General features: G+C 37.6%; 1 protein-coding gene across 3 annotated transcripts in view; it reads left to right on the top strand.

Annotated features, from left to right (window-relative positions):
• The first annotated feature begins 6,743 nt into the window (after positions 1-6,743).
• Positions 6,744-22,200, top strand: part of LOC306641185 (uncharacterized protein) — a 37,202-nt gene continuing 21,745 nt past the window's right edge. Inside the window, exons 1-8 of one of the 3 annotated variants that reach the window (XR_013758053.1) lie at positions 6,744-7,988; positions 11,731-11,845; positions 11,996-12,169; positions 14,011-14,117; positions 15,501-15,638; positions 17,732-17,793; positions 18,741-18,814; positions 21,426-21,574. Coding sequence is in view for 2 of the 3 variants with exons in the window: in XM_079106121.1 (XP_078962247.1) it covers positions 7,810-7,988; positions 11,731-11,845; positions 11,996-12,169; positions 14,011-14,117; positions 15,501-15,638; positions 17,732-17,793; positions 18,741-18,814; positions 21,426-21,574 (998 nt within the window). In the remaining variant the exon portion in view is untranslated. The remainder of the gene's footprint in view (positions 7,989-11,730; positions 11,846-11,995; positions 12,170-14,010; positions 14,118-15,500; positions 15,639-17,731; positions 17,794-18,740; positions 18,815-21,425; positions 21,575-22,200) is intronic. The other 2 variants (XM_079106121.1, XM_079106122.1) reach the window with 2 other exon arrangements.

Below are 22,200 nucleotides of genomic sequence, written 5' to 3'. Positions count from 1 at the left end.
CTATTTGTATGTCTTTGATCCATTTTGAGTTGACTTTTATGCAGGGTGAGAGATAAGGATCTAGTCTCATTTTTCTACATAGATGAATAACTGGTTTTCTGAGAATCCTTTTTTAAAAAGGTTGTCTTTTCTCCAGTGTGTGTTTTTGGCACCTCTGTCAAAGACGTATGGGTTTGTCTCTTGTTTTCTATTCTGTTCCTTTGGTCTATGTGCCTGTTTTTATACTAGTACCATGCAGTCTTGGGTACTTTATCTCTGTAGGATAATTTGAATTCAGGTATTGTGATGCCTCCAGCATTGCTCTTTTGGCTTTGCTCTGGCTCTCGGTTCTTCTGGGCCTTTTATTCTTCCAAATGAATTGTAGGATTTTTTCCTCTAGTTTTATGAAGAATATTTTTGGTATTTTGATGGGCATTGCATTGGATCTGTCTGTTGCTTTTGGTAGTATGGTCATTTTAACAATACCAGTTCTGCCAATTCATGAACATGGGAGGACGCTCCATCTTCTAAAGTCGTCTTTGGTTTCTTTCTTCCATGTTCTGAGTTTTAATTGTAGAGGTTTTTCACCTCTTCAGATTTAATCCTAGGTATTTTAAAATTTTGAGGCTACTTGATTGTTTTGCTGATTTATTTCTGATACATAGGAAAGCTGTTGATTTTATATTGATTTTGTAACTTGGAACTTTACTGAATTTGTTTTGACTCTAGCAATCTTCTGGTGAAGCTTTTTAAGTATAGGATCCTTCTAAGTATAGATGATATCTACAAATTTTTCTTTATTTTTATCTCTTTTATTTCCTTCTCTTCCTAATTGCTCTGGCTAAAATTTCTAATACTGTATTGAATAGGAGTGTTGAGAGTGGACATCCTTGTCTTGTTCTGGGTTTCAAATTAAATGCTTTGTTTTCCTCCATTTGTTATGATGTTAGCTTTGGGTTTATCATATATAGTCTATATGCTGTTGAAGTAGGTTCCTTCAATCTTTAGTTTCCTCTGTGTTTTTATCATGATTGAGTGCTGAATTTTAATGAAGGTCTTCTCTGCATCTATTGATATGACTGTGATTTTTCTCCTTAATTGTATTTATGTGGTGAATTTTCATTTGTTGATTTGCATATGTTAAACCATCCTTCCATCCCTGGGATAACACCAACTTGGTCATGATGTACAATCTTAACATGCTGTTGTTAAGTACAATTTGCTAATATTTTATTAAGAATTTTTGCACGTAAGTTTATTGGTGATGTTGGTAGTTTTTTTTTTGTTTTTGTTTTTTTATCCTTTATGTGCTTTATCTGATTTTGGTAGGGGTGAGATACTGGCTTTATAGAATGAATTTAAAGTGTTCAGTCCCTTTCTGTTCCATGGAATAATTTGAGGGCCATTGGAATTGGTTTTTCATGAAAGGTCTGGTAGATTCATTTGAGAATCTCTCTGGTCCAGGTCTTTTCTTCATTGGTAGGCTTTTTATTACTGCTTCTGTTTCATTTCTAGTTATTGGTCTGCTTAAATTTTCTGTGTCATCTTTATTCAATTTTGGTAGGTCATATGTGTCTAAAAACAGTTCCATTTCTTCTAGATTTTTCTCTTTTATTGGAATATAAGTTTCCAAAATAGTTTCTCATGACCCTCTGGATTTCTGTGTGTTTGTGGTGATTTTTCTTGTCTAATTTTATTTTTTTGTGTTTTTTTCTTTTGGTTAGTTTGCCTTAGGGCTTATCAACCTTGGTTATCTTTTTGAAAAACCAACTCTTTGCTTCATTTTTTTTTTGTATGTTTATTCTCAAATACACCAATTTTTAAATCTAATCTTAATCATTTCCTTCATTTTACTGGTTTTGGAATTTTGTTGTTGTTGCTCTTGTTTGTTTTGTTTTTCAAGGGCCTTGAGATGGATTGTTTGTTTTTATTTTTATTTATTTATTTATTTTTTTTGGACCTTTCTGATTTTCTTACTTATGTGCTCACAGCTATAAATTTACTTTTAGAGCTGACTTTGTAGTGTCCCAGAGCTTCTGGTATGTTGTGTCATTATTCTCATTTGATTCCAGGAGCTTTTTAATTTCTTCCCTGATTTCTTCTATTACCTATTCATTATTCAAGAGTGTATTGTTCAATGCCTATATATATTTATATAGTTTGTGTAGGGCTTTTGGTGTTGGTTTTTAATTGTATTCCATTATATTTAGAATTATATGGTTTTCTTTGTGTGTGTGTTGTCTGGTAAATGTTGTTTTGTGACCTAAAATATGGTCTTCTTTGGAGAAGGTTTCATGAGCAGGTGAAAAGAAAGTATATTTGACTATTGTTGAAGGAAATATTCTGTAGATGTCCGTTAAGATCTTTTTTATAATATTTTTTAGGTTTGAAGAGTCTTTACTGAGTTTGAATGACCATCTGTGAGAGGGGTGTGTTGTAATCACCTAATGTTGTACTGGGATCTATTAGAGGCTTTAGTTGGAGTAGTATCTGTTTTATGTAATTAGGTTGACCAATGTTTGGGGCATAAATATTTATTACTGTTACATCATCTTGCAGGATTGTTCCCTTTACCAGTATGAAGTGACCTTTCTGATCTCTTTGGTTAATTTTGACTTGAATTCTGCTTTATTGGATATGAAAATGGCTAGTTCCGCTGGTTTTCAGACTCTCTTCACATGGTATATCAATTTCCGTCCTTTCACTTTAAGCCTGTGGTTGTCCTTGCCTGTAAGTTATGTCTCTTGCAAAGAGCACATAGTTAGTTTTTGTTTTTAATCCATTCTACCAGCCTACATCTTTTAATTGGAGAGTTGAGACCATTTACATTCAGTGTTATTACAGAGAGATGTTTATTGATTTGCCATTTTGATTTATTTCTTAGGCTTAATTTGGTCCTATTTCTCATTTGCTTAACTATTCTTTAAATGAGATTTGGTCATTTGTGAGCTCTAGGGTAGTTTTTTTATTTCCGCTGTGTGGAATATTTTTGTATTAAGTATTTTCTGTAGTGATGGGTTAGTCATGAATTCTTTTAGTTTCTGCTTATCTTAGAAGGTTTTTCTTTTCTGATTCTGAGGGATAGTTTTGCTGTTATAGCAATCTTGTTTGATAAGTTATTTTTCTTTCAGGACTTGGGACACCTCATTTTAAGCATTCCTGGATTTTAGAGTTTGAACTGAGAATTCAGAAATAATTCTGATTGGCTTGCCTCTAAATGTTGCCTCTAATTGTCCTCTTGAGGCTTTTTTAAGATTCTAGTCTTTCTCTTTATGTTAGGAATTTTAATTACAGTGCCTGGTGGAGAAGTTCCTTTTTGATCTTGTCTCTTTGGGGTTCTGTATTTGGATGTCCATCTCATTGTCAAGGTTTGGAAAATTTTCGGTTCTTTTCCCTGAAGAGGTTTTCCATGCCATTAGCTGTATCTCAAAACCCACTTTAATTCCAATGATTCTTAAATTTGGCCTCCTAGTGTTGTCCCAGAATTCTTGTTATCCCTATCACGGCTCCGTATTTTCTTTCCTTAAATAGCATGTGAATGTTCAAGGCAATTTGCCTTCTACCTCTGAGATTGTCTGCAGCATGGTCTACTCTAGCAGAGAGACTTTCAAGTGAATATTGTATTTGATTTATTGTGTCCTTCATTTCCAGGATTTATGTTTGGTTCTTTTGCAATATGTGTAACTCCTTACTGAATTTCTCACCCATATCCTTTATTAACTTCCTAATTCATTCAGGTGTTATTTGTGTTCTCTTGGAATTCATTGATCATTTTTTATAATTCTTTTGAATTTTTTGATATTTCTTTCATTTCAATATCCTTGGGGTCAGTCGCTGGGAGATTATGAACTTGAGAAGGCATTTTGTTACCTGGTTTATTCATATTTTATGTATTCCTGGGTTTGGATTTTATGTATCTTTTGGAATTCATTTCTCTTCCAGTATTATGTGTGGGTTTTCTTAGGGCATGACCTTCTCTTGCCAAGTTGTTTCCTCTCTGGTGCTTTTTGTTTTGTTTTGTTTTGTTTTGTTTTGTATATGTGAATGTCCATGAGTGAAAATTGAGGGTTCTGTCAGCTTTTTCCTTTTGGGGCCTGATCATTTGTTCCAGGGGTTTGACTTTTCTGTGATTTGTAAAACAGTGTTGCTGAAGTTTTGAGTATGGCTAATTTGGGTGTAGATCCAGGTGAGCTGTCTCTTGGCTGGGTTTAGTTTAGTAGCAGAGTTTACTCCTGTGAACTTGTAGTTTCCCTGCAAATTCTTAGCACGTCAAAGAAAAGGCAGGAACAAAATTAAAAAGCAACAACTGAAGCATTAAAATAAATTCCCAGTGCCTACGATGACATCTATACCACTAATTACCCCAAAACAGAAATGGCAAGGTCAGCAGTTGCCAGCAGCAAAACGATAAAGAGCTGTGAACAACAACTGACACCATAGGAAGCAGCACGTGTCAACTATGCCATCTATGTAATTAATTACTGCAACAGCACGAATGGTGGGGAAGCAGTGGCATGGACCAAATAGTTCTAAAAGATGGTAGAAATACAGTTCATTAAGAGAAAAGGAAATGTGATAGGAAGGTAAAAATAAGTTCAGAATGCTCAAAAGGAGAGAATACAGATGAAGCATGTGAAGGTTATCAAGATGAGGAGAAAAAATAGCAAAAAACAAAAGTGGAAGAGGGAGAGAATAAGGGAATTCAGCTGTTAGTGGGAGAAGGAAGAAGAGAGAAATGAGAAACAATCAAGTAAAAGACAAAACAAAAATGCCATAACCCTCATACAAGGCAAGGAAAACTAGCTGCATTGAAAATGCTGAGGATGGGCTGGGGATATAGCTCAGTTGGTGGAGTGCTTGGAGTAGGTTTTACTCCATGATGCACAGCTGCAGAATTAGGCCTGTCTCTCGGGGAGTGGCTCAGTACCACGTTGAATCTGCAGGGGAAAGGAGGGGCTGACCTTCCAGAAGAGTCCATAGTGAGCGATCACCTCTCTGATGAGATATTGGCCATCTCTCCTGCTCAGCCAGTACTCCAGAAGAGCCATTTCCATTCATTATGGGGGTGGGGGTAAACCTGTGTTTTCCCAAAGTCCACCTTCATCATCTATATCTAAACATATCAGCAATAATTACTAAGTGATTTTTTCCTTAAGAGAAACACATTAGAATTGGTATTCAGTAAATATTTAAGTTGATAGATTTGTAAGGTGGTATAAACACCCATTTCCTTTAGAATAATACCTTTAAAAAATGATTTAAATCAGTTCACTTTTAACCCTTTGCTAATGCAGTTTAGTTCAGTATTAATAGCCATAGTTTAGAATTGGCAAGAAGAAAGCAAGGATTGTTTCATTGTATTACAGGTTTTGGTAGGATGTTCTAAAAATCTGTCCTGCATATCCTCTGAGGACTCATTTCTAATGTGGTATATGTGCAGAAGAATGAGTTCATATATTAAATAATAAGAGCAGTATTCAGATGGTGCTTTATATGGAACTGTCATGAGCCATGATATTGTCTGCTCTGGAAGTGACAAAAGGGCTCTGTGTGAATAGAACCCCACCCAGGATTTTAATTCATTTCTACAAATGTTAACATCTTATTCCCTGTCTGGCTCCTATTTGGCACTCAATAGAATCTGTTGAATGGGAGAATGAATGAGTGCTTACCATGTGTGATGCACTATTGTAATGGAGTCAAATATGACCTGTGGTCTCAAGAAACCACATTCTAATAGATACACATACAAACCTAGAGAACCCTTTTCCCAGTTCCCTTGTTTTATTATACTCAAGTAGATTATTATCTTGGGTGCAGGTTGTTTTGTTTTTTGTTTTTTTTTTTTTTTGTGTTTGTTTTTTCGCATATGCCAAGCATAACAGGAGAACATAGGATGCAATAATCAATTCTGTTGAAAAGGCATCACAGAGGAAACAACAATGGTGTGAATGTCTTAGACACAAAAGCGAAAGAAAATTCTAAGGGTCATAGGTGTGGGATGGAAACCCTTCTCAGGGAATAACAAATAGTCCACTATTGCAAGGTAATTAATGTGAGCAGTCAGTGGTGGGTAGAGGTGTATGTTCTGAACCAGTTTGTGAAGAATCTTGAATATCATATGAAGGACTTTAATTAAAAAAAAATGGTACAAACTGATTTTTAAAAAATAAGAACAGGGGGTGATGCTGTGATTTAATATGAATTTTAGAAGAGACTCTGATATCAATATACAGAAAGACTTAAGAAGGAGAACAAAGATTGTTGACAATAATATTTATGCTGAGACCATTGTAAAAATGTAAATGATGATGGTGATCTCCCAAAAAGCAGAATCAGTGGAAATAGGGATAAAGAAATAGCCTACCCAACATTCCTCCATTCAGGTAGTCGCATACCCATTCATCTACCCACCACCCATACATATATGCACTCAGTCAAAACATACTTGGAAAGTACCATAGCAGTGTCCAGACTCCCCCTGTTGAAGGAGGTTGAGGATGCTTCTCTTCTTCCACATAGCTGCAGATGTTCATCTTCCAGGTGGTTCTTCACCTGGCAAGGATAGGGGACACTGCTGCGTATGCAGGCCAGGGGCTCCACTTCCAGCCTGCTGGGGCCGGAGCCTGGTTAGCTGTGCCTCAAGCTACATCTCTTTTGTACAATGACTCTTTGCTTCCAAGACTCGAGAGGTTGAGCAGGATCTGGGTGCTTACAACCTGGATGCAGTCCCAGACAACCAGGGGTAACACCAGGGCTCTATGAATAGGCAAAGATATATGTCTCAGTAGTGAGTTCGGAGAGTTTGGGATGTGGCCAAGTTGAGGAACCTACTGTTGCCCCAGACAACTAGCTGCTGAGGAAGAGCAGGAAGCCCTGGAGCAGGAGGTAAGAGGAATGGGGGAAGAGACCTTAAAAACTTTTGCTCAGTCTCTGGTATCCTGATAGCTGCTAAGGGGTCATTTTAACATAGCCATAACTGTAGGAATGGTGGGACAAGTCAATGACCTGTTTAAAAAGTAAACACAGAAATGTTCTGAAATGATGCTTCAATTAAATAATGTAAAGAATTCCAAGATATAGTTTTCTGTTAAAGGTAAAATTAAGGGAGTCTGGTCTGCAGGAGAGAGGTGGGAGACCTGCATATATGCTGTAGAGTTCTTCCGAGGGTATTTGCTGGTTACCCATCAAAGTTCACTCTCCAGACCATGTATTTTGCACGTGCCTCTGAATTCACCTAAAGAGCCTTCTATTGCTACCTCAGTTCAATTGCAGTGGAGACAGGGAAAGGCACAGTGGCTTGTGGCAGAGGAACAAAGCCAGGAATGAGCACATAGAAAAAGTTGGATTGGGGAGTGTCATTGGAGACAGGACCTTCAGCATTCTGAAGTTCCCACCCAGGCACAAAGCCTGCTTTCCCCCAGGTGCGAGCTTGTCCTGAGCATGTCTGGAACTCTCAGGACAACTGCCAATAGGGTTTCACATTTGAAAGAAAACTGTGGGCGGGTGTTGGCCCCGCCCAGGGCCTCGCCCATGCGCGAGCTGAGGAACCCTCCAGGGCCCAGCCAATCAGAATGGTGTATGGGCGCGCTCTGGCGTTTGGAAGGATGCCTGGCAACAACAGTTTCCTAGTGGCCAGCTGGCGAACTGTAGAGCTTTTGCTTTTGGGGCGCTGTGAGCAGACCCAATTGACTGGCTCCTTTGGAAGTGGAGTAGATTGAAGGGGAGATTTTTGTTGAGTCGGGAGGAAGTGCGTCTCACCTCTGAGCCCCTCCCTGGCCCGGGCAGACTCAGGAGCAGGGGCCCTCGGGCTCCTCTCCTGGCACTACAATGGAGTGCCTGGGCTTTGGGCTCAGGCGTTGTCACAGAGGTCATTCCAGGAGGTACCAGTCTGGGTATGTCCCTGGAAATAGTGTTCTCAAGGCTGTGACTGTCGGTAATGTGTCAAAAGTGGAGCGAATGGTCCGTGGTGGAGACGGTGGAATCAATGAGAGGGATGAGAAGAACAGGTAGGTAATTGAGCTGGAACCCGCTGGCAAGGGGCCAGACAAGCTGGCAGACCACATATGGGCGAAGTGAGCAACCTCCAGGCTTTGTGGAGGGGGAGAACACGGAGAGTTCGGGTCTCCCCTCCCCAAGATATTTGACTTTCCTGCCCTTTGAATCTCCCCAGCCTCTGGGTCCAGCAATTTTTGGAAGGGGTAGTGCCTAGCCACGCTATTGAGTAGCCAAATTTTTTGTTTTCTCTTCTTTTTGGGAAAGGGAGGATTGAACCAAGGGAGTGTCTTCTAGACTCACAGGTGAAGCCAAACCTCAAGGCTAAGAGGAAGCGTTCTGAAGTTGTTTACCAAAATAAAAATCAGAATGTCCTGTATGTCAGCAAATTTCAGCTAAATCAGTGTGCTTTCAAAATATTCATAGTGTATATAGGCATTAAAAATAAACCTTCCATTTATAAATGTTTCTTTCAAATCATTAAGGAAAATCTGGAACAGTGAATTCCATATCATTTCATGCTTGTTGGGTATCAGACCAATGGGCCTCATGCACGCTAAGCAAGCATCCTTGACTAAAGAGCATTCCATCAGATCTCCAAGTGACACTTGAACATATTTAAAAATATTTAGCATTCTTCATAGAATGAATTTTAAGTTTTTTTCTTTTAAAATTTTTCATTGGGAACTGGGGTGCACTCAACCACTGAACCACTTTTCCATTGTTTTTCAATTACTTTTTGTTGTAATATTTTGAAGCAGGGTCTGGCTAAGTGTCTTGAGAATTCAGTATGTTGTTGAGGGTGCCTTTGAACCTCGAGTCCTGCGGCCTCAGACTCCAGTGTAGCTGAGTTTAAAGGCATCTGCCACCTTGCAGTGCTGAAGTACTGTTTTGCAGTAAAAATTCAAGTGAAAACGAAGAGTATGGATTCTTACACTGCTTCTTTAAAGTGTAATTTGCTTATGCTTTTTCCAATAAGTAATTTGATGGTAAATACTATGTGGCAGTTTAAAATACCTGTGTCCTCAGTCATCACTTTCATGATGCCAGAAGATTTTTGGTAAATAATTAGGTAACCTTTTCCATTGTCTATACAGTTTCAAATACCAATGTATTATGAAAAACCAATTAGACTTAATTAGCTATTTGGAATGCATCTGTCAGAAGCAAAAATTGGCAATGATTGAAGGTGCCATAGATATGGACTGAAGTGGGAAGATGTATTTTTGTGTATCAATTGAGAAAAAAGCCAGTTTTTTTCATATACATGCTAATTGATTGTGGTCTCATGTTACCAAAAATACATACAAAATGTTTAAAGAATCATCATTTGAAGACATTTGAATTATAACAAAATTTCATTTCCTTTTCTTAATAGTGAAAGGCTTCTTGACATAATGTGTGGGTATTAGGTATCTGTTTTACAATTTGTTTTTTGCCTCCAGAGATTATAGTAATTCAGCATGTTGACAGTTTTGGAGGTCTTGTTTTTGGTCTTTCCCTATGCTAAACTGTGATCAAAGGTTTCTGGGCACTTCTACTTACTCCACAAGCTGTAGTAGAAGAATATTACTAATGAAATTACCCTCAGGAAGAGCAAGTATATGTATCTTGCATGTATCAGATTCTGCTTTCTGACTTTTGTGTTTGCACATGTGTGGTTGGGTTTTGGTATGTTCTACCAACTTTTTTTTTTATTTTATTGTAAACAAATGGGATACATGTTTCTCTGTACATGGCGTAAAGGCATATCATTTGTGTAATCATAAATTTACATAGAGTAATGTTGTTTGATTCATTCTGTTATTTTTTCCCTTCCCCCCACCTCTCCCACCCCTCTTTTCCCTCTACACAGTCCTTCCTTCCTTCATACTTGCCCCCCTCCCTAACCCTAACTCAAACCCTAACACTAACCCTTCCCTCCCCCCATTATGTGTCATCATCCACTGATTAGCGTATCATTCGTCCTTTGGCTTTTTGAGATTGGTTTATCTCACTTAGCACGATAATCTCCAATTTCATCCATTTGCCTGCAAATGCCATAATTTTATCATTCTTTATGGCTGAGTAATATTCCATTGTATATATGTACCACAGTTTCTTTATCCATTCATCAGTTGAAGGACATCTAGGTTGGTTCCACAGTCTGGCTATTGTGAATTGAGCAGCTATGAACATTGATGTGGTATGCTGATTTTAAGTCCTTTGGAGTGGGATAGCTGGGTCAAATGGTGGTTCCATTCCAAGTTTTCTAAGGAATCTCCACACTGCTTTCCAGAGTGGCTGCACTAATTTGCAGCCCCACTAGCAATGTATGAGTGTACCTTTCTCCCCACATCCTCGCCAACACCTGTTGTTGCTTGTATTCTTGATAATCGCCATTCTCATTGGGGTGAGATGGAATCTTGGGGTGGTTTTGATTTGCATTTCTCTTATTACTAGAGATGTTGAACATTTTTCCATATGTTTGTTGATTGCTTGTAGATCTTCTTCTGTGAAGTGTCTATTCATTTCCTTAGCCCATTTGTCGACTGGATTATTTGTATTCTTGGAGTAGAGTTTTTTGAGTTCTTTATAGATTCTGGAGATTAGTGCTCTATCTGAAGTATGATTGGCAAAGATATTCTCCCACTCTGTAGGCTCTTTCTTCACATTGCTGATAGTTTCCTTTGCTGAGAGAAAGCTTTTTAGTTTGAATCTATCCCAGTTATTGATTCTTGCTTTTATTTCTTGTGCTATGGGAGTCCTGTTAAGGAAGTCTGGTCCTAACATGTTGAAGATCTGGACCTACTTTTTCTTCTATAATCTGCAGGGTCTCTGGTCTGATTCCGAGGTCCTTAATCCATTTTGAGTTTAGTGTCATGCATGGTGAGAGATATGGGTTTAGTTTCATTCTGTTGCATATGGATTTCCAATTCTCCCAGCACCATTTGTTGAAGAGGCTATCTTTTCTCCATTGCATATTTTGACCCCCTTGTCTAGTATGAGAAGATTGTATTTATTAGGGTTTGTGTCCATGTCCTCTATTCTGTACCACTGATCTACCTGTCTATTTTGGTACCAATACCATGCTGTTTTTGTTACTATTGCTTTGTAGTAGAGTTGAAGATCTGGTAATGTGATACCCCCTGCTTCACTCTTCCTGCTAAGGATTGCTTTAGCTATTCTGGGTTTCTCATTCTTCCAGATGAATTTCAAAATATCTTGCTCTATTTCTGTAAGGTAAGTCATTGGGATTTTCATTGGAATTGCATTGAATCTGTATAGCACTTTAGTGTTCTACCAACTTTTAACCTTCTCTGAAATAAAAGAAATCTCCTTATCTGTACTTCCATATTTTAGTATGAGTACATTTTATCATATGTATTTGCTTTTTCTTTGAACCACTTTAATACACACGTGAAGATGATAATATATGAACCACTTATGTGCATCACTATGGACATTGAAGAAAACAAATACAAGTAAGTGTTCATTAGTATTTCAAACATTTTACTCTAAAAATTTTTTTGTCAAAAAATATTGAGCTCACATATTCTCTTTGATTTCTTTCAATCCATTTATTCACTAGACACAATCTAACCATTTGTTAGGTAGCAGACATAGTGTCCTGTTTCTAGTACCCTTCCATCATGTCACTCTGCCCAGTCTAGCAAAGTGAGATACTAAAGTGAAGTGATATAACTCAATTGCACTTGAAGTGTTTCCTCACTCCTGTGTTGTATATCTTCCTGAAAAGTCCTTTCATTTTCATAGGACTGCTCTACATTATGCCTGTGTCTATGACCAGCCCAAAGTGGTGACATTCCTGATAAAGATGAATTGTGATGTCAACATCTGTGATGATGACAACAGCACAGCACTCATTAAGGTAGATAGTAGCTGAAGATGGGTTTGAATAGAATTCTAGAATGAAGGTGCATTTTTTTTTTTCACTCAAAGTGGTTAGTTGGTAAACCTGTGGCCTGTTAAACTTGAATTCCTGGAACTGATGATCCTTTCCTTGGTGCAATCCTGACAGGCTGTACAATTCCAGGCGGAGGAGTGTGCCATGATTTTGCTGCAATCTAGTGCAGATCCAAATGTGACGGACACCAGTGGCAACACTGCCCTGCACTATGCTGTCTACAGTAAGAGCACGTGCGTGGCAGCAAACCTCCTTATGCACAAGGCGATGATTGAAGCAAAAAACAAGGTATGTTTAGATCAACTTTATTTACAATTATTTGACATCCATTTCTTTGAACAGTGATAGATATGGGCAATTTCAATATTTATCCTTTCAAAGAGTACTAGAAGATAGTTTCCTTTAAGGTAAAGTAAATATTTATTAAAAGAAGAGAAATTTTAGATGTGATTTTTTCCAATAACCTAATGAACCAATTTTTTTCCATTAAGTGTAAAACAGTGCAGGAGAGCAGAATGTGCCTTGGAAATATGCTTCAACTCTGCGTGTGTGGGGCAGGGTGCTGGGGATAGAACACAGGGGTGTTGTTACCACTGCCCACATAACCAGTCATTTTTTTTCCTTGTTTGTAATTCTTTTTGTATTTGCTTTTTAAATTTGTTCTTTGTAGTGGTACATGAGAGTGAAATGTATTTTGACATATCATACATACTGGAGAGCAGTCCACTTTGTGTTTTATTTGAGGCAGAGTCTTGCTAAAATGGCCAGAGAGATTTTCAAGTTTTTATTCTCCTACCCTCAGCTACTCAGCAGCTGGTACTTCAGGAGTGTAGTCCTGCGCCCAGTCAGGAATTGGGCTTGATCTTAAAATGCAAACCAAAAAAAGATTTTGATAAGCAAGCAGAATTTCATTACTGTTGACGAGTTCTGTAAACATGACTTATCTCTCAGTGGTTAGCCTCAATTAGGGAAAATGGCAAGTAAAAGAAATGAGAAATAAATAGACCTATATGAAAGTTATGTAGTTGGGGAAAAGGAGAAAAAAGGGTCAGGGTGACTTCTGAAAACCATTTCCATTTGCGTATGAACAGGGTCTTTTCACATTTGTGGAAAATAAGAATTCCTTGTTTGTGAATGAAACTTTCAGACTTGGAAACGTGCACAGAGATTCATTTTAGGAGGAGTCAGATGTTAGGTTGAGGAGGTGCTACAAAAGAGGAATGGATAGATAATTGACTGTCAAATTGTCCATTTCTGGCAGAGGGAGCTACCTGAAGAAGGGTTTAAGCCCTTCTCTGAAATCTGTAATGCCTTACTGGGAGGTAGGAGAGATTTTCATTTTTATTTTTGATAGCATGACAGATAATGGCATATTACTGGACAGGTCTCCTATTTTTTCCCTGCCAGGGAAAGTCATGGAGTATTTTCTGTACATGACTATCTTATACATAACTGAAATGAAACTTAATTCAGAGCTCCCTGAAATTGGAGCTCCTTGAAACTCTAATTCCTAAAGTATTAGTGATTCCCACCAATGATTGTTGCCCCATAGGCATTAAGAAATGTTAGATTCCTTTCTCACTGGACGTAGAATATACTGTTTTTATAGTATTTCAGAAGCAGATGATCAAATAACCTTTGTGTTCTGGTACAGTACTCCTGGGAAAGCAAGTATGCTTCAGAGTATAGAATGAGAAACTGCTGTGAAGATGAGCATCTAACTCATCCATTCAATGAGAAATACTTCAATATTTTAGTACTAAATGTTAAGGTTCTTGTCTTTCCAAGTCAAACATAGAGCCCCTGCCCTCAAACAGGTCTTGGTTCAAGTGTGGAGCAATCCTATTAGTGCATAGTACCATGGTAAAAGGAAGTTTCCTGGAGTCAGTCAGTGTTTCCAGTGAGTTGTGGAGATGGCTGAATGTCCCTTTGGCACCATAGGCAGGGGAGGGCCATCTCAAAGGGAAGGAGCAGCACTGGTCAAAGTGCAGTGGTCTAAGGAGGAAGAGCTACTGTGAGTTTTCTTTCTTTATTATAAATTCATTTTCATATGGTCCTTTATATGATTTCCAGTGCAGTTGTTACAATATACACCTGTGTGAATCTGAAGTGTTTCTGTTTTCTTACAGGACAGCCTCACTCCACTATTACTTGCACTGAATGAAAACAATCAGCAAATGGCAGAATTCCTAGTGGACATGGGAGCAAGCATCCACGCGACGGATCATCATGGACGGTACAGCCTTTTACTTTTCCTCTGTTCCTTTTGACCTTAGTGTGGTGTAAAATGGTAAGAATACATGAGTCAGAAATGTTCCATTAATGGGAAGAAGTGGATTCTCTTACAATGTTTGGGACATCATAAACACTTTCAGCATAAACCATCAGTCATCAATTATTAAGGGTGGGCAACACAACAACAGTACACAACATTGTTCTTTTACCATTGCAGTGAAGAGTGATGTTTTGTTACGTATCATCAGATTTTGTTGCAACTGTGCTTTTCTAATTAGTTAATGGAATTTCATAGTATTTTGATTAGCTTTGAAAATTGGTCCTATTCATTGGCATTTGAGTATTGAATTTCCCATCCTTGTCATCTGATTTTTAAACCTCTGCTTCTTTAATACTTGCCTTTAGAATTCTGAAGTTGAAAGCAGTGTTCCAAATCATTTTGTCTTTTGGATGCTGTTTGAATTAAATTGCTTTTCATGAAAAAGATTGATACTCGGGTATCTATATAGGACACTTGATTGCTGTTATTTGTTGGTGTTCCTGTTTTTCTTTTTTGAGTCTTAACAAATTTTGATGTTCTTCTTAATTGGAATGGTGAGATTTAAGAAAAGCAGCCTGAACTGGTTAATCTTTTGCTTCCCTCAAGAAAAGTCATACTTTTTTGACAAAGGGAAAAGTTATGGTGGACTATTCAATTTACACAAGACTGGGTTTACTTGTTTTTACATGAGAGTTGTACTACCTTGGTAATAGTACCTTTCAACAAATACGTTTCCTGTTGTGAAAAGGATGAAGTGGTTGTAAGTTTTATACAATAGCACATTGTTTGTAGCCTACAATATTTTTATCAACATCATATGTGAAACACCTATGACCAGCATTATGAAGACTATTTTCACATGAATATTGTAATACTATATTTTTAATAAGCATATTCTGATTATCTTTATAAACATTATCAGTGTATTACTACTATCATTACTATTCCAATTTTAATCCTGAAAGCTGTTTTATTTTGTAGATTTTCAGCTGTTTATGAATTACAGCACAAGACTCTATTTTAGGCAAATAGTAGAGACTCATTCACTTCAGTTCATCCCTAATTCAAATAAATGACTTCAGCCTAGTGCACCAAAGGACATTAAATTAGTAAATTCTACACTGTATGACCCGAGTGGGTCAAGACACTTCCTGTAGCCTCCTTTTATCCCTGAAGTTCTTCTACATACATGAACCCTGAAGTGCTCTAGAGGTTTGTTTGCATGTGCAAATGGTTAATGTTACAGGGACAGGCAAGATATGAAATTGGTAGTATAGATCAGGTGAGCTGTTGGAATAACTTCATTAGGGTTCCTGAGGTGAAATCCTTTCTCTGCTCTTTTAGAACGTCATTGATGCTCACAGCAGGACACAAAAGCAAAGGAACAGTCAGGCTGCTGCTGCAAAAAGGTGTTGACGTGTGTTTGAAAGATCACTCTGGTAGGACTGCATTGTCCTATGCAGTCAATTGCAGTGAAAACCTGTAAGTGTTTACATGAAATGCTACTTTATATTTGAAAGGAGGATTGAAGTCATTACAACAATTGCACCTTCTATATCAGGTTTCAGCTGAATTCTGGTAGTTCTGGTAATTTGGCAAAGCAGCCATGAAACCAAGATCACTAAACAAAGTTAGAGAAGTCAGATTGCAAAGGTTGTGGTTTTCTTTCAGAACTTCGTTCCATCCAAGAGCTGGGGTTTGACACTAGGGACTCAGGCATGTTAGGCAGGTTCTCTTCTTCTTCTGTGCAGAACACCCAAGCCCTACCTCAGGACATTGAAGAGCTTGTAGTTACGAATATCAGTATCATCCAGAACCCCTGTGCATGGGGTTCCAAGAGTGTCACCTGTTTGATGTTAAATTAGTTAAATTTAACAAATAATCTTGTGAATTTCCTATGAAGAGGAAATTAATTTCCTGTTAAGAACTAGTACCTTCAACCATACCCCCTAATTTTTTCAGGAAATTAAGGCTGTTCTTTAGTCAAGGAAAGGAACACATTCTTTCACAGGTAGTGTAGAGGAAAAGGACATCATTATCACTCCTTTGATACTACTGTTATAATGATGCTCTTGAAATTTCCTCTTGCATTTAGCTAATAAATAACGTCTACTGCCAGGTTGCACTAACTGATCCAGACCCCCTCACTGTTCTTGGTAATGCATACACAGACTTATAAGGTAGACACTTTATGAATTCATGTTCATTTGTGCTTACTCATCATTCCCAAAGTAGAATCACAGGCATTGGCATCTGGACCTCTTATTTTAGCCACATATAGTGAGGAACCTGATCTTTCCACTTAGTGTCAGAGTTTTGTGGAGCTGACACATTGTTTGGGACTTTCATGGTGAGTTAGGCTATAAGGCATCATTCTAAACCTTGGGATAGGTTCCAGAAATGTTTCAGGAGGGTGATCACTTCTGATTCTTCTGTGGCCCCAGATCTGTACCCAACGAGCCTTTCCATGTGTAAAGAACTCTCTCTTTAGTCATGGGAGGAGCAATATCCTCTTTCCCTAGGGTGGGTTCCATCATTCCATTGTCCCTCAAGTGATCATTTTCCTGTAGTAATGAAACTCTCCCAATAGTATATATCCCTCAAGTTTTTTCAAATATTTTAAAATTAGCCTTAGGAGGACATGGAGTACAATTTTATGAAATTGAAGAAAACTTGGATTTAAGAGAGCTAAACTTCATCCTGTTTCAGTACTCTTTCCATATAAAGCAGGGTTTTGCATTCCTGGTCACTGGAGATAAATGCGAAGATTAAGCATTATTCTGACAAAGAGCTCCTGGTTGAGTTTCAATAGGTCCGGAAAGAGTAGGAATAGTCCAAGTCATGTCTCCCAGCTTTCATTATTTTTCTGCCCTGGATGAGACTGATTGGTTCAATCATAGGTGACAGTTATAGTATTTAATTTAATGGGATGATATATTTATAAATTGGTTTACCAACCATTACATAGCTGACTTCTCTGAAATTATAGATTCAAATACTAGCTAATGACCCAAGTTAGGACTTGAACTTTTCTAAGTACTTCAGTATTGGAACATGAGGGAAAACACAGCTTGGTTCGCTTTTGCAATTCCTGAATACTTCAGAATAGGGAACAAATTATTACATTGCTTTCCTCTTTCTCTGAGCATGGTTTTATAACATCCCATTAAATCTCCAGCCAGTGAACTGAAGCAGTAAAATGCATATTGTTAAAAGAAAACTTAGGGAAATGACTTGTTGAACAACAATAGGCTGGTGCTTAGAAGCTGGAACTTCTTCTAAGTTCAGGGTACCTTCTGGCCCAGGAAGTCAGGGATAGCATGACCTTATTGAAAGTGCCAGTATCATGTGCCAAACCGTGAGGTCTTTGATTTATGTCTGCCTCACTTTCCCTTTTTGTCCTTTCATTACTATCTTCAAAAATATTTGTTGATTTTACAAACTTGAAGTGTGAGTGATAAGTTCTGTTAATAGAGCTGACTATGTGATCTGGTCTTATTTGATATATTTGCTAAATGTTTTCCAGATCCGTATTAAAATAGTAATTTTATTTATTACTTTTTTGCACATGTCAGTAAAGAAATAGCTGTTGCATATGAAGCAAAGCAATGTGAAATGTTTCAAAATAAATACCCAGGTAAGACTCTGATCAGGAATTACTCTTAATAACTTTTATGTATGTATGTTTGTGTGTATGTGGAGATGAGGATTATGAACCCAGTGCCTCACATGTGCTAGGCAAGCACTGTGCCCCTTAGCCACAATCCTACCCCGTGAGTTACTCTTGGTTCTACTGGCCTAGATAAAAATGGAAGTGTAGCAATATTTAAACCACAAAAGAGCAAACTAAAATATCAAAAAATGGATTATATTCTTGTAAATATGAACCAGTGATTTTTTTCAATGGTTTTTAATTCAGTATGACCTAAGAATATAAGGTTTACAATTTGTAAGATGAAACAGTATTTTCTATAGTAAATATCCAAATTTTAATTCTAGTCCTGAAATCCTGTATGTTTTCAGATCAATAAGAAAGAGTTTTGAGTTGTGTTTTCTCATTAGTTTCATTTTAGCCAATTATAGTCCATGGAATATCAAGTGTTTCTTTTAGTTTTCACAGTATATGCATTATTAAAATTAGTGAATAGATAGTATGACGCCATTTGTGCCACAGGCCAAGTGATTTGTGTCATCACAACAGGATGAAGTATTCTATGAATCTTAGGGATTATTCTCTTCAGAATAGAATCAAACTTTGTTTAGTGTATTTTCAAGGATGTTTAAATTAGGAACCTAATATACATATCCTGTAGAATTCAACTTTAGCTGTTTCTGATGTTATGGCATCTAGGCCTTGCTGTAATATACAGTGACTTTAGCATCAGTAGGTGTCTTTTAAAAATTAAATACTTCTTTGTGTATCTCAAGCATCAAAAATGTAGGTGATGGTTAAAGTTACATTCTTTGAGAAAATAAAAGTAGACCTTTGTCTTGAAATTGTTTTTGTTTTTAAAGTTTTATAAAGATTCAGTTTATAAGTATTCTACATTGCTTATTTAAACTAAATGTATATGGATTCGTCAGCAGAAATACTTGCAGGAATGACATCCGAGGAAGAGCAGACAAGACTTGATGTCTGTGAAGTTAATGAACTAAAGGTATATTTTCAATGATCATTCTGCTTTAATCATGTTTTCTTTGTTTTCATAATGAAGATAAGGCCAAGGGAAATTACTGTTTGAGCATTGCCCTTTAGAATCAAAACATCATATTTTGATATTTAATATTAAAACACGTTTAGCTGGTTGTCAATTTAAACTATTCTTAAAACCTAAATAACTTGTAGCCAAAGTCCATCCTTGGAATGGAGGCATTAATTTCTCTGTATATTGGATGGACTTCCATTTGTGTAACATTGTTACCAACTGCAGAGGGCCCCTGGGAATTTGAGTCTCAGGTTGTGGGAAATATTCTCATAATCTCATAATCTTTGCTCCTTAATCATCTGAAGACTTTCTGTCATTTGTCCAAGTGGCCTGTGAACAGGGAAACTAATGCAGGAGAGGTGGTTGGTAAAGAGTTGTTACTTGCTCAAAGTATCTTGCTGTGTTGATTTAGAGAAAAACACTTTTCATTCAAGTGAACAATCAAGAGAATATTGGGAAGAGAGTGAGAAAGTGAGACGAGTGAGTAGGGATACAAAAATGTAATTCAGCTTGAGCATGCGAGCTAATATTCTGAATGTTTGTTGTGCTTTCAAGGTTATAAGTTTTTTAAATTTTGTGTCAAAATATTGAAAGCATAGTTCCAGGATGACTTTAGATATTTAAAAGCTAGTGGGGGTTCTGTGGGCCAGGTGTGAAGGTGCTGGGGTTGGTAGTAAAGTAGCATGCGGGGCAAGGTGGATTGGGGGAAGGTGGCTAAGCTATTTGTCAAGTCAGGGGGACCTGGCTGACCATGTCCACCAGGCCCAGCTTTCCTGGGCCAGGTGGATCAGGGCCAAGTGCTGGGTCCTACGGGTTGATGCTGAACCTTTGTGCCACACCAGGTGGGTCTCTTGGCCAAGTGACAACTTGGCATGCAGAGATGTGGGCTGATAGTGAAGCTAAGGGTCTAGTAGGCAGGGCTTGGTTGGGGGACTGGAGGGTTGGGAGATTAGCAAGGGAGTGGCATACTGGTGATGAAATTGGTAGGTCCTAAAGACCCTGGGACCAGTGGGTGTTGGACTGAGGTGGGAGTCAGGGAAACAAATGATTATGCTGTCAATTTTTCAAAAATCGCCAGTCTCATGAGTTTTGTTATTTTTCTTTTTTTTTTTTTTTTGATTCATCTGTTTACATGATTTTGTTACATCATGTAATACAAAATTGTATTTCCATTTGAGCATTGAACTCACATTGTATACATTTGTTGTGCTTTCAAAGTTACAGATTTTTATTGTCAAAATTTTGAAAGCATAGTTCCAACATGACTGTAAATATTTAGAAACAACTGTATATCCCTCCGCGCATAAAAAAAAAAAAAAAAAAAAAAAAAAAAACAGTGTCCTGCAATTTTTTTTTTTTTTTTTTTTGGTGGTGCTGGGGATCGAACCCAGGGCACTCTACCAACTGAACTATCTCCCCAGCCCCTCCTGCATTTTTTGAATCAGCTGTTTACATGGTGGTGTTACCAAAAGATGGGTAAGTTTAGACACGTGTGGTTTCATCACATTAGGAGCACACACCCCCAGCCAAACATTTGGTACCTGACTCCCAAGTTAGAAGACAAGGTTTAAGGTACACTGAGTTTTATATATTGAAACACAAAAACAGAGAACAACCATTCAGAGATATTATGTAAGAGACAACTAGATGAGGCTTCCTATTGTTCTCCAATACATTCAGTTACTTTAAATTACACATGTAATGTATCTGATGGGATGAAATTCATCTGACTGATTTGAGGAAATTTATGATCCAGCATAATGGAATTGATGGAATCAATGAAACCATTTCCTTAGGTTTTTTTCCCCCATAAAATGCTAGGTCACAAGACTAGGTGTGTGGATGGGATCCTTTACACTTCCTTGAAGAGTTTTCCCATATTCTAAGTAGAATATCAGGCTAGAGTGGTAAATATTTCCACTTCCTCAGGCTGTGCAATTTAACTGATGGTTATTGATTGTGAAATCAGAAAACAAGCTCATTTTCCAGTGTTGTGTATTCGCAACTCTGCAGTTTCACTCTGTCCCTCATTCTGTGGTAACTTTGGCCTTAACTTCAATGACAACCATTCCCATTTTTAAAACCCCAGACTCCAGATGAGAAAAGTGTTAAAGGCAGTGGTGGAAAGAGTAGCTTAGTGTGGAAACGGGAAAGCTGCCTGTAGCTCCTGAAGCCCCATGAAGTCTGTTCTCTAATCTGCCTGTTGAATGTGAGATCAGGTAATAAAGACAGAAGAGGACAACAGTCTCTCTCTGTTTCCTCCTGCCAGTCACTTGGGGATTGAAAACACTATGTGGCCAAGAAAGGATGAAATTAAAGCATAGTATGAACAATGTCCCTTTTTACCTTTTGGAACATGGTTTCTTTCACTCAAAGAGAAATGAAGCAGAATCTATAAATATTTAATTGGAGGGTATTTAGAAAATTAAAGTAAGCACCTATTTTCCTTTTGCATAATGAAGACATGGCAATTCATCAAAGCCAGATTATAATCTCAAGGAAAACAAAAATGTGCCTTTTGTTGAAAAGTATCATCTCTCTCACTATCAATCTTTCCTAAAAGGATGAACAACACTGCCGGGGACCTGAAATAGAGAAAATTGAAACCCCAGCAATGTGGGAAGGTAGTGCTGCTGCTTCTACCTCTAGTCATGATGAACTTCAAAAACCCAATAGACAGCAGTTGGCTCTTGAGAAGGAACATCATGATCAGTAAGACTATGGAAATATTTCCTAGTAGATAATAGTTATTAATTTGTAAAATGAATTCTAAATTGGGCTATATTTATGATTGTGAAATGTTACGCCTTCATTAGGGCTATTCATCCTTGCATGAGTCTCAGAACAAGGTATCCAAACAGGGAGGTACCAGTGCTTTAATTATACTAACACATAGTTCAACTACATTAATAAGTATGTCATTCATGTAGTTGTCTTGCATGTTGGCAAATGTGAGGAAAATGATGTTCTTACCCACTATTGGTAAATGGAATTTGAAAAACCTGTTTGAAGGGTGATTCGAAGCATGTATCAAAATCTCAAGTATATCGTTTTTTTCTTTTAGAAGCTTCATTTCTAGAACTGAAGCCTTCCAGGTCAGATAAATGTGACATCAAATCATTATATGCATGCATATGATAAGGGAGATTATTATATATTATATACTACAAAGGGTGACTGCATAATGATATACCATATGTCCATGAAGGATAATATATATGCTAAGGATATTTATATAAACATGTTGGGGGTAAACTATCAACATTTCATAAAGGGTGTGTCATACTGTAAATCAGAAATTGGAAAACCTTCTTTGGCAAAATCTCAGGTAGTTGCTA

Source organism: Sciurus vulgaris (genome assembly GCF_902686455.1).
Source record: "Sciurus vulgaris genome assembly, chromosome: 12".
NCBI lineage: Eukaryota > Metazoa > Chordata > Mammalia > Rodentia > Sciuridae > Sciurus > Sciurus vulgaris.
This window is presented reverse-complemented; position numbering and strand designations above follow the sequence as displayed.